This window comes from Epinephelus lanceolatus, chromosome 16 (assembly GCF_041903045.1).
Source record: "Epinephelus lanceolatus isolate andai-2023 chromosome 16, ASM4190304v1, whole genome shotgun sequence".
NCBI classification, from domain to species: Eukaryota; Metazoa; Chordata; class Actinopteri; order Perciformes; family Serranidae; genus Epinephelus; species Epinephelus lanceolatus.
Window position 1 is genome coordinate 5,122,980 of NC_135749.1, and position 11,733 is coordinate 5,134,712.

At 42.2% G+C, this 11,733-nt stretch overlaps 1 protein-coding gene across 2 annotated transcripts; it reads left to right on the forward strand.

Annotated features, from left to right (window-relative positions):
- The first annotated feature begins 1,120 nt into the window (after nt 1-1,120).
- Nucleotides 1,121-11,713, forward strand: adck5 (aarF domain containing kinase 5). Of its 2 annotated transcripts, XM_033638021.2 has the most exons (15): nt 1,121-1,272; nt 3,863-3,954; nt 4,047-4,196; nt 4,466-4,541; nt 6,190-6,390; nt 6,477-6,617; nt 6,748-6,861; nt 6,955-7,086; nt 7,179-7,262; nt 7,369-7,450; nt 8,715-8,793; nt 8,870-8,961; nt 9,094-9,346; nt 9,499-9,615; nt 9,697-11,713. In XM_033638021.2, the coding sequence occupies exons 1-15, from the start codon at nt 1,249-1,251 to the stop codon at nt 9,797-9,799; spliced, it is 1,740 nt and encodes a 579-aa protein (XP_033493912.2). In that variant the 5' UTR covers nt 1,121-1,248; the 3' UTR covers nt 9,800-11,713. The 2 variants fall into 2 exon arrangements, with proteins under 2 accessions (XP_033493912.2, XP_033493913.2); XM_033638022.2 differs by lacking the exons at nt 1,121-1,272; nt 3,863-3,954 and having other exon boundaries at nt 4,134-4,196; nt 6,195-6,390.
- Nucleotides 11,714-11,733: the final 20 nt, after the last annotated feature.

The following is an 11,733-nucleotide window of genomic DNA, read 5'->3' on the forward strand; positions in this document are numbered from 1 at the left end:
ATCTAAATGTTAAATGTTAAATCTAAATGTTCTGGGTGAAACTAAATATTTAGCTAATATGCAAATTCACACTGCCGGTCACCGGAAGTACCAAAATAAAAGCTCGAGATGGTCAGACTGTGTTTATAGAATGAAATAACGAATGAAAACCAACTTACCGGGGGAAATGGACACTTGAACATAGGCTACATTAGCGTGATAATAACTACCTAAAATAACAAGAAACGTGTTTGGAGAAATTTTATTTGACGTGTACTTTGAGTTGTTAGTGTCCCTTCGGAGGGAATCACCTTGTTGTTTACAAATACTTCCGGGTAGAAAACCAGCGGGAAACGAGAAACACAAGGACGGTACTTCCGGTCAATGTTTTATTCAGAATAAAAGCAGAATATCTGTGGACTACGGAAGCGCATTGAGATATGTCTCGTAATTTTCGAGATAATGTACCGTTTTTTAATTTATTCAGTGAATGCAATGCGCTTCAACACATGAAATCAGTGGTGTTTTTTTTAAGGGATTAAAGTAATTTTACACACACACTAAATAAAACATGAAAGTAGCAAAGGACTTCTAGGGAAGTGCATTGCATTCACTGAATGAATTAAAAAAAATCGACAAATTGTCTCGTTATAATGCGATAATATCTCGTAATAATGAGATCCTGATGTCATAATTATCTCAATGCGCTTCCGTAGTCTACACATATAACGCTTTTATTCTGAAAAAAAAGTTGACCGGAAGTACAGTTACTGTGTTTTTCAAGGACATCTTATCTCCTAATTACAACATAAGAGCTCGTAATTACGAGACAATGGGTCGATTTTTTTATTTATTCAGTGAATGCAATTTTTTTAGACTTTTAGTCTGACAAGATTACGTTAAAAAGTGGTACAGAAAAGACACAAATTCACCAGATTGCAGGAAATCAAATTTTCAATTTCCAAAAAAAATGTTGAAATTAATGTTGAAACGAAACCTACACCATTGCAACATTTCTATGCGCAGAAAAAATAGTCATATGAATAAAATAAAGCTCTCTGACCCGAAAAAAACGAAAACGGAAGTACGTAGAAAGGAGTGCTCCTCCGCGCCATCTCCTCCTTACTCTTCGGCTGGACATGCTAGTAGATAGCTGCTGAATAATTAAGGAGGTGTTACCAGCCGTGGTCGACTAATTTTCTAACAGGAGGGACACTTTGGACATTATATCATCTCTGTGAGCGGAGCTATTTTAGTATCACATGAAACATGAAAGGGGAGACCACCCGAGGGGTAAATACACCATATTTAAATCATATTTTAGCTAGCTTTGATAGTAGCATTAGCTGAAGGTAGCTAGTTAACCAATAGCCACGTTAACGTCAGCTGTGATTAGCAGGTCATGTTTGCAGACACCAGTGGACTGAGGCAAACTGATAAAAGGTACAAGCTGTGTTTTTGTGTCAGAGACAAACTGGACACGTGTGTGTGTGACATTGACAGGAATGTGTTTGTCATGGTTGGTGTTTCACAATTTTCCATTACTGTTTGCAGCTGTAACTTAGTTTAAAATAAGTACAGTGAAAGACAGTGAATAAAGTAGGCTTAGAATATTAGTGTGGATCAGATTAGATCAAACAGCGTCTGACTATTCCTCCTCATTCACTGCTGTGTCAGTCACCCTGCTGATAGCAAACAGTGTGTGAGTGGCAGTAGGTTTGTTTGGTGGCTCAGTGTTCAGGTCCCTGACATCACTGCTGTCTGGACATCGATTTGTCAACACTGGAGACGTTCTGTCCCTCAGATGCAGACAGCGAACAAAAACAACTGAGTTACCCTGGCTGGTCATACTGGCCTTGATCTAGACCCCCTCCCTCCTCTTTCCTCCCAACACACACACACGTACACACACACGTACACACACACACACACACACACACACACACACACACACACACACGTACGTTTGACTGTTGTTTCTCAACACATTATCAGGGCCTGTCTTGTGACTCAGGCCTGATAAACTAAGTCGGGTCATTAGTCCAACTGAAGGGGCAGGATTAAGAATTAAAGGTGCTGACATGGTACAGGGATAGTCGGTTCATCAGTCAATCAGTTACAAAAGATGAACTGGCAACCGTTTTGGTTTGATACCATGCCAGAGTCCCTGCGTCTAGGACGATTTGCTGCTTTTCTCTGGTTTATACTCTACAATAAAAAACCTTTGGATGTTGGATTATTGGACAGTCAAAATGAGCGATACAAAGATGTCACTTTAGGTTTAAAAACACTGTGAGAGGCATATTTGAACAAATTTTTGACAGTTTATTGAACAGATGAAGTCATTTAATCAAGATAGTAATCAGCACATTATTCAGTAATAGCTGCAGCCCAGCTCTGGGGAATCAAGACCGTCATGGCGGCAGCTGAAAGCCATATGATTCAGCAGGGAGAAGTAAGCACAATAGTAGCACATGACTTTAGCATCGACATTTTCAAACAGAGGCAACGGACAATATGGACTTCTTGGGTTAAAGTGAGAGTTCACCCCAAAATCAAAATTCTATATTTTTCCTCTCACCTGTAGTGCTGCATTTCATTCTGGATTGTGTTGGTGTGAGTCGCTGAGTGTTGGAGATATCGGCCGTAGAGATGTCACTTAGTTTGTGGTGCTCAAAGCACCCAAAAAAAATACATTTAAAAAAACCTCAACAGCAATGTCTCTTTCCAGAAATTATGAGCAGTTTCATTCAGGGACTATTTTCTTTCTACTGAACTACACCAGCCAGCCGCATCACCGCGCAGAAGGAAACGTGCATCTCCTGCTAGCTCACATAGCACCACTGAGCTAGCTGACTTTACAGTTCACCTAAGAAGGACACCATTAATGTTTACATCTCATGCTGTCTCGAGCACGAGCCTCTCGTCCATGAGTAGATGCACACTTCCTTCTGCACTCAGCAGCTCACCCCAAAACAATCTAGACCGACAAACAGCGCTACAGGTGAGAGGAAAAATGTGTATTTTTGATTTTAGGCTGAACTGTCCCTTTAAGTAGACTCTGTAAATAGGAGTTATGGCATCAGTTACAAACTGTTGTGTCCTAGAAATACTGTTGCTGCTGACAAGCCCAGAGGGAAATCTGCAGCTTTGTAAATGGGAATATGAAGTGTTTCGTTGCTGTCTGCTTGTTATGGCACATCTGTCATGCTTTTAATGGATATAATGGTATCTTTTATGTAATTCAATTCAGAGTTTGTTTCAGACTCACAAGAGTGTAAAAGACAAGATAAAACCACAACAAGTCATTATTCAATTTAAAGAAAAAACAAACATATTAGGACGACCTTAAATGTTTTCTGAGGCTGGATGAAAACAGAGAGCAGCTCCTCCTGAGGCTGGTTAAATCCTCTGATGCTGTTCTCTGACTCATCCAAGCGATGCATGAAATTGAAAATCAGACATCTTAGAGTGTCCTCACATGACTTACAAACTGCTGACTGGCACTTTGCCAAATGGGAACTTGAGGCAACAACCTCATGTCATCATTGTAATCCACTACGAGCCCTGGCATGCTACCTTTCCTGTAGGTAAGCTCTATACGTAGGTGTGCAGAGAGCTCTAAGTAATGAACATAGAACACAGTCTGAGCATTCATCAGTAAATATCTGTGTTCATTCATTCAAATCATCAGTGAGAAAACGGCCAGGGTATTTTACTTCCTGTTACATCATCCATGCTTCTTAATCTAGTGCTTATTTTTTATAAATATGTGACATGCCTCTGCAGGGCCGGAGTGACCCAGCGAAATGTTGAAGCATTAAATGAAATCTAGATGATAATTGTCTGTGACGTCTCATACGGCGCCTTCTTTCCTCTGTAGTTCAGGTTGTGTCTGCATCACATGGCTCTGCTGCGGAGATACCCTCATCGCAGCTCGTCACTCCAAACAACCAGATCCTTCAGTTCACTCAGGTACCAAATAGCAGTCAGGCCGCCATCACAGGTTACTGTCCATCTATGACGATGTTGCTGTCTTGATGAATGTGATTGTTTCCTGCTTTCAGGGAAGGTAAGCGCAGAGGGCTGCTGTGGAAGACACTTGTTGGCATCTCTGTGGGTGTTCCTGTGGCGGTGGGTGTGCAGTATGCTGTGTCCGAACCCAGAGACAGGAGGAGGATGAAGGTTGTGATTGAAGGATTTGGTCGCTTCTGCAGGTAAGAAGGGAGTCAGCCACATCTGTTTTCAGTGCGACGTAGCTAAAGCCTGCAGGAGAAGTCGCTGGATGATGTCATGTGCTACAACTCTCTCTGCCTCAACGGAGGAGACAATAAGTTAGACGATATATTTCAGCCCTCTCAGTCGATAATAGGATGAATGTCTAGGATTCATTTCAGCAATATACATGACCACAAGTTAAAACTTACAAACTTACATTCCTGTCCTGTTTGAAGTCCCAGCGAGCTTCTTATCTGTGTGTCCTCAGAGCTCTCTCTGTGGGAATCTTTATCTCTGTGGATTACTGGTGGACCACCAATGTGGCTCTTCGTGGCCGTGATGAGGTAAGTTCTCAATTTATCACAGGCGGTTACTCTAAAAATAAAAAAGGTCAGAAAATCAGTACCAGCTATAATTACTTGCGCTTCTAAAACCAATGATTGTTGGTCCACTCATCACATCAGTCATGTAAAGTTCAGGCATGTTTTCCTCAGGCCTGTCACAATAATTATGTCATTGAAGATATATGGGCGTGACCTCAATGGGGCCCGTTGTGTTCACACATGAGAATGTCGGCTAACATGATGCCAGAATAAACAGAGTTTTCCCAAACTTTGCACGAATCCGAAGAAAAAAACCCCCCAGCACTTAAAAGACGACACAGCGGAGCTTACCGGGTAGTCTGCAGCTGCGTTCTCAGGCCATATTCACACAAAGACGGAACCGATTTTGTTTTTTAAAAGTTTTCCATAAACACAGAATCGTCTCAAGATATGTGTACGGCAAAATGAAGCCACTGAAAACACTGTAGTATATATGCAAGGCCTGTAAGTGGCGCTGCAACGCTGCCACAAAGTACACCAAAAACAGAGAATAAGAAACGGAGCATGCGCATAAAACTTGACAAACACGAAGATGGCGGAAAATACAAATGCCAGAGGCTTTTGCTGCCTGCTGCAAAAATGCTATAAGGGTCAGTAGCTTCTGCAGCAGAAACGCAACCACTGCGTATGCGTAGTCAGCCATTGTTGTTGCGGCGCCTTTACGCCTAGCGCATGCGGGTTAAGGGAGAGGTGGGGTTATGGCGTCATCGCTTCAGAATAGAGGCGTACTGTGTTGTAAATACAGAGACGCAAAGGTGGCGTTTTCAGACTTTTTCACTCTGGGACCCGGTTTCAAAAGTTGGCGTATTTGGGCTCCTAAAACGCTGCTTCCGTGTTTACGAAAGGTCTATACGATAAAAAAAATCTTTGCGGATACACCTAATCTCGTCTCCGTGTGGACATGGCCTCAAAGTGGAAGGGGCACAGTCCTGATAGTTGTTAGCTTGCCAACGCAACACGCTAAAAAGTCCATTGTGCATAGTTTTACCCTCCAACAACTTCGTCCTCCACTCCGTAAATCCACCAGCAAATCACAAGGCTCCCAGAATTAAAAGTAGGAGTTAAAAGTTCATTGGTCTTTTAAAGGGTGTACTTGCATTTTCATGCTATTATGTAATAATATTGGGAGCATAAAATGGTCTCAAAATGAAATAACCACAATAATATTGGTTATTGCAGTTATTTCTTGGACGACATATCATCCAACAAAAGAAGTAATGAAGACCGGTGTATTTTTCATTACTTTGTAAGTCGGCTATTAAAATGCATGAACACTATGAGTTGCATCATTTGCCCAGTTTTAGTCAGAATTTCATCAGTGGTCTCTGAGACAAATAAAAAGCTTGGACAAACTCAAAGGTTACATAACTTTCAGTGATTAACACAAATATTAATTCATATTCGTCAAGGGACCTTTGTTGGCCTTCATGCTCATCTCTCACCACACATTCCCTTTTATACACTCAATGTCACAAAAAATAGCATCAGTAAATAAATATTTGGTTGCATCATGGGTTGGTGGTCACACATTTACTCACTTTAAGTTTCTGTCACTGTGGCGTTAATATTTTCTGGACAATCATGTCTTCCTGCCGTCCTCCCCTGCTAGAGCAGCACATCCTACGTGGCTGAGATGTCAGCCTGCCACCAGAGGGCAGCAGAGTATATGGTGGACGGAGCCGTGAGGAACGGAGGGATCTACATCAAACTGGGTCAAGGTCTGTGTTCTTTCAACCACCTCCTGCCCCCCGAGTACATCCGCACTCTGCAAATACTGGAGGACATGGCCTTGAACAGGAGGTACAAAGAGGTGAGGGGTGCAACACAAACATGGCACGTGGTTCAGTGAAAGAGGACAGCTTGAAATTTCTCAGGACGTGTTTGTGTCTGCAACAGGTGGATGCTCTCTTCCAAGAAGACTTCAACAAAACCCCAGAGCAGCTTTTTAAAACGTTTGACCATGAACCTGTAGCTGCTGCCAGCCTGGCCCAGGTTCATAAGGCAGAGCTGTTTGATGGGACTCCTGTTGCTGTGAAGGTGAGAGCTGATGGTATCAACAAAGTCAGCGTTTGATTTCCTTGGTTCAACTCCCAGAAAGCAAAAGCACATGTTGAGTAGACCGCACAAAAAATACTTTGCAGAATCAGACCTCGTCTGGTCCCCACAGGTGCAGTACATCGACCTCAGGGATCGGTTTGACGGTGACATCAGAACATTGGAGATCCTACTGGACATTGTCAAGTTCATGCATCCCAGCTTTGGATTCCGATGGGTTCTTAAGGTCAGGGAACAGTTGTATGTCTCAGTTTACCCAGCGTATGTGTCTGTGTGGAACATGTTTAGCTCATTATTGATTTTATTCCACTTCCTGCAGGACTTGAAGGGCACCTTGGCTCAAGAGCTGGACTTTGAGAATGAGGCCAGGAACTCAGAGAGGTGCGCAGAGGAGCTGAAACACTTCAGTTTTGTCATTATACCTAAAGTCTTCTGGGAGCAAACCAGTAAGGTGAGGTTAATTAACAGCGGTACAAAATAACTGGACATCCATCTTTTCCTTGGCTAAAGCGTTTCTGCTTTTTCCCCCTCTCCATTTCAAAGAGAGTGTTGACAGCAGAGTTTTGCAGTGGCTGCAAAATCAACAATGTGGAAGAAATTAAAAGACAAGGATTAAGTTTGAAAGATGTGAGTTGGTGCTCTCTACACAGCAGATGATATTCAGAGCGGAGTATTATTATTATTATTATGGAAAAGCTGTCTGAAATACCTCAGTAAATATTTGTTTTTTCAGACTGCAGATAAACTGATCCGAACATTTGCTGAGCAAATATTCTACACCGGTTTCATCCATGCCGACCCTCATCCTGGAAATGGTGGGTAGGTCGGTGTACGTGAGTGTGCACGTCTGACAGTATGAAAGAGAATATTAGTATAAGTATTAAGCATCAGGGAGCAGTGTAAAAAAAAGGAATGTCAGAGTCGCGGCTTGTCCAGCACCATCTGGGAGGTTATTCCATGATAACAAAATGCTGCTTCACCATGTTTTGTTCTGACTCTTGGGACGGTCAGTAGGCCGGCCTCTGATGTCCTGAGGGTCCTGGAAGGTTCATATGTCACAAGCATGTCAGAGATTTAACTGGCGCTGAGCCTCAGAGGGATTTATACACAAGCAGCAAGATTTTGAAATCAGTTCTCTGAGTGACAGGTTGCTGGTGAAAGGATTTCAGCACTGGAGTAATGTGATCATATTTCATAGTTTTTGTCAGGACCTGAGGAGCAGCGTTCAAAACCACCTGACGAACAGCTTGTTTTGAAAGTCATACAACAGACCACTGCAGTAATCTAATGTACTGGAAATAAAGGCGTGGGTGAGCAGGAAAAAACATGTTTACAGCCTGGTGCACAAATTTTTTGTCTCTTTCGTATATGTTACTACAGCTTAAAGTTAGACAAAATTAAGGGTGTGTTCGCTTTGAGTGACAGGTGGGTTCTGTCTGTTGACAAGCTGCTATCACGGCGACATTGGTAAGGTGGGATTCACAGAGCAAAGTTGTAACCACAGCGGTCACTATTTCAGTGTATTTTCAGTTAATGAAAGTTAATCGTTATGTTTTGGTCGCCTAAAAAAGTCTTGTTCAGTGTTCAGTTGGACTGAAAGACCCTCTAAGGAGTTGGATATTTTGTTTTTCTGCTAATTGCATTTTTTAAATGGTTTGAAGTTTTTTTTTTTTTACTAGGAAAAATTAGCATTAGCTGTAAACGCACCTTGCTAACCATGCTAGCAGTGAGTGTTAGGGTTAGCTCCACCCTCTCATCCAAATACGGTCACTTCTGGCTCTAAAAAACCAAGATGGCGACGGCCAAAATACCAAACTCAAGGCTTTAAAACAGCAGTCAACAAACCGATGGGTGACATCACAGTGGCTACGTCCATTTTGATTTTTCAAGAAAAATTCAAGAAAATTCTTATCAGAAATGTTTGTTTTCAGCTTTAGAGAAAGAGGTCATGTCAAATCTCAACCAGAATAGCCTCTCCTTATGAATAAGTTCACAAAAGTGTTTTTAAAGAGGATACTGATTCTGCAAGTTCATCAAACAAGTCATTCATTATGATCGATAATGTCTTTGTGTTTGCAGTTCTAGTGAGACCAGGTCCTGATAAGAAGGCAGAGTTGGTCCTTTTGGACCACGGCTTGTACGAATACCTCAGTCAAAGGTAAGGTCTGTCTGCTTAGTTATGACCTGTCTGACAATATTTAACTGTCAGCTCTAACAGTGACCTTTTACCCCAGTGACAGAGTGGCCCTTTGTAAGCTGTGGAAGTCCATAGTCCTGAGAGATGAAGCAGCAATGGAGAGGTACTCCAAAGCTCTCGGTGTCAAAGGTGAGGACACTTACCTCTACTGTTGAGTGGTATGCCAAGGAATGCAGTGTATTCCCCTGAGGTGCATGATCCAGTCCAGTGTAAGAGACTTGTTGTCCCCCTAACAATGATTTCATCTAACTTGCTTTGCAGAGTACTTCCTCTTCTGCGAGATGCTGCTGCAGCGTCCCATCAACATGCGGCAGCTGGGTCTGTCCAACATCCTGAGTCGAGAGGACACGGCCTACATGCGCAAAATGGCCACCGACCGCTTCGAGAGCATCATGCAGGTGCTGAAGGCGATGCCTCGGCCCATGCTGCTCGTGTTCCGCAACATCAACACGGTCCGAAGCATCAACATCGCCCTGGGAGCGCCAGTGGACCGCTACTGTGTCATGGCCAAGAGGTTGGTGCAGCCGCTGGTCACACTGCGGTCACTGTTTGAGAGATGGGCTGAAGTTAAAGGGCAATTAAACCATCCCACAGCACAACATGATCATAAATGTAACTCCAGTAATCGACACTGGTGCTACAAGTGATGTCCGTCCTGTTTTTCAGTGCGGTGCGAGGCTGGGGGAAGATTCAGGCAGAGAGGACAGGCGTGCTGCCCAGGCTCTGGATCTTCCGCTGGCTGAGGACGACATGGGAGGGCCTCAAGTTTGAACTGGCTTTGAGGTAAAGACTCATTTAGTGTGTGTTAAGAGTCCAAATGATGTTTTGTGATTGGCGCCAACACATTTTATAACTCCTTTACAGATGGGAAATTGCGTCGATGACTGTGACGCGTTCCTTCCTGAGCCTGCTGTCGTACTTTGGTCTCATATCTCTGGACGCAGAGATGTACGAGTACCTGAGGTAGTGCACCGACGCCACACTATGAAGGAACTTACAATAAGGACCTATTCCACGCACAAGTTAATGCAATACAGCAGCAAGGAGCCTTTGGTTTCTGTAGCAGCTCCTGATGTCACTGCTAATAATGGTGCTGCTCGGTGTCCACACCAAATCATCCAAACTTGAACCTCAGAACGAGTGAGAATGTATTCGACTGCAGGACTGTGAAGCACCAAACCCGCTCTAGTGTAAACTGAACCAGAACTCTGCACTCAACAGCCTTCTGTATGTACTTCATTAAGTTATCAGATATTTTAATATTTACTTCTTGTTTTAGTGTAATCTTAGGACAGAAAATTATTTTGAAATTTAAATTTTAGATATTTTAAGCTGCGGTTTGTTTTAAGGAAAGTGGCCACATGTATCTCTGTCAGACTATGTTGACGCAGCTGTAGCGTTGTTACACCACACACAATCATGTAAAGCTGCATCTCACTGGAGCGAGAGAAAATGTTAAAAAAAATATATATTTTAAGGCAAGACACTCCAAGTGAAAACAGTTTTTTTCATGCATATCAATTTTAAGACTTTAGGCTACTTCTCTTCCGTAACACGTCTTCCTTCAGATGAGCGGGAAAAAGTTCAAAATGCACATTTAGATGTAGTTAAGGATTCTGTTCTGGAAGTGCATGCAAAAAGCGCATATTTAATTTGATAATGCCACATATTTAAACATAAAACTTAACCAAAAATAATTGTCTTTATGCAAGTAATCAGCTGGGGAAGTTTATGTTATCTATTAGTTAAATTGTTTACCTGTAATGTCTTGTTTTTGTCTAAAAACGTACAGAAATTGAGTTAATTTCTCAGTTATTTCTCAGTCTGAGCCATAAATCTCCACCCCTACAGCACGCAGAGTTTGAATCTGACTGAACATTTTATCAGATGATGCCTCATCTGAGTATTTAAACATGAAATTGCAGTTAAATTTTATTTAAAAAATAAGTGTCTTACTGTAAGTGATCAACTGGGGAAGTTTTATGTTACCCTATTTATCTGGGGTGTCTCCCCTCGCGTCCTGATATATGCAGCACTTCAAGAGTAAAAAAAAAAAAAACAGCAGCTTGTTAAAGGTCCAGTGTGTATGATTTAAGTGGCTATATTGGCAAAAATGGAACTTAATATTATAAGTATGTTTTCTTTAGTGTCTTTAGAGTTTGTCATGTTTCTACAGTCAACCAGAACGGACATACCAAACACTGACTCTAGATGGGGCAGTTCACATTTTCATATCAGCCACCGTAGTGAGTAGCCCCGCTGGGACGAGTCGAACAGCATTGGAAAAGCACAGATTTTTAACCTGAAACTGTCTTCTGTGTTTTTATGGATTTAAATCACTGGGTCTCTGCAGGTAAATCAGCTCCTGGTAAAAACCTCCTGAACGTCTGGATCTTAAGTCATCAGAGAAGAAAGACGAGCACACAGTAGCAGGTGTTGGGCTAGCGCTAGCAGCAACTGATTTTAAAGATGAAGCTGCTTTATTCAGTGTTTTTATCAGTTATAATCACCTGATGTGTTTGTTTTGGAGAGGAGGAGACCTCAGCAGATATTTTGGCTCCCAGTGAAAACCTCCAGAACAATGAACACTGAAGAATTCTAACCAGGAGCTCACGCTTGTCACATGGGAGACGTTTCAGCTGGTTGCAGTCTGCAGTCCTCACTGCTAGATGCCACTAAATCCTACACACTGCTCCTTCCGTGTTGGATTAACCCTTTGTGTTTAGTGTTACATGAATGGAAGTTATGCTGTCTGTGTTTTGGTCCCTCCTGACTTCAGTTCAACAATGAGTCCACTCAGGCCAAACGAACAGACCAGTGTCACCTAACCAAATGTTTTTAAATTATTTTAACAATGTTAATAAAATGTTCTACCTCCTTCTTTAAGGTTTCCATGTCTTT

Coding starts and splice junctions, on each gene's coding strand:
- adck5 (XM_033638021.2), top strand. CDS start 1,249: ATGAAAGGGGAGACCACCCGAGGG. Junction 3,955..4,046: donor AGATCCTTCAGTTCACTCAG/GTACCAAATAGC, acceptor TCCTGCTTTCAG/GGAAGGTAAGCGCAGAGGGC. Junction 6,862..6,954: donor GATTCCGATGGGTTCTTAAG/GTCAGGGAACAG, acceptor CACTTCCTGCAG/GACTTGAAGGGCACCTTGGC.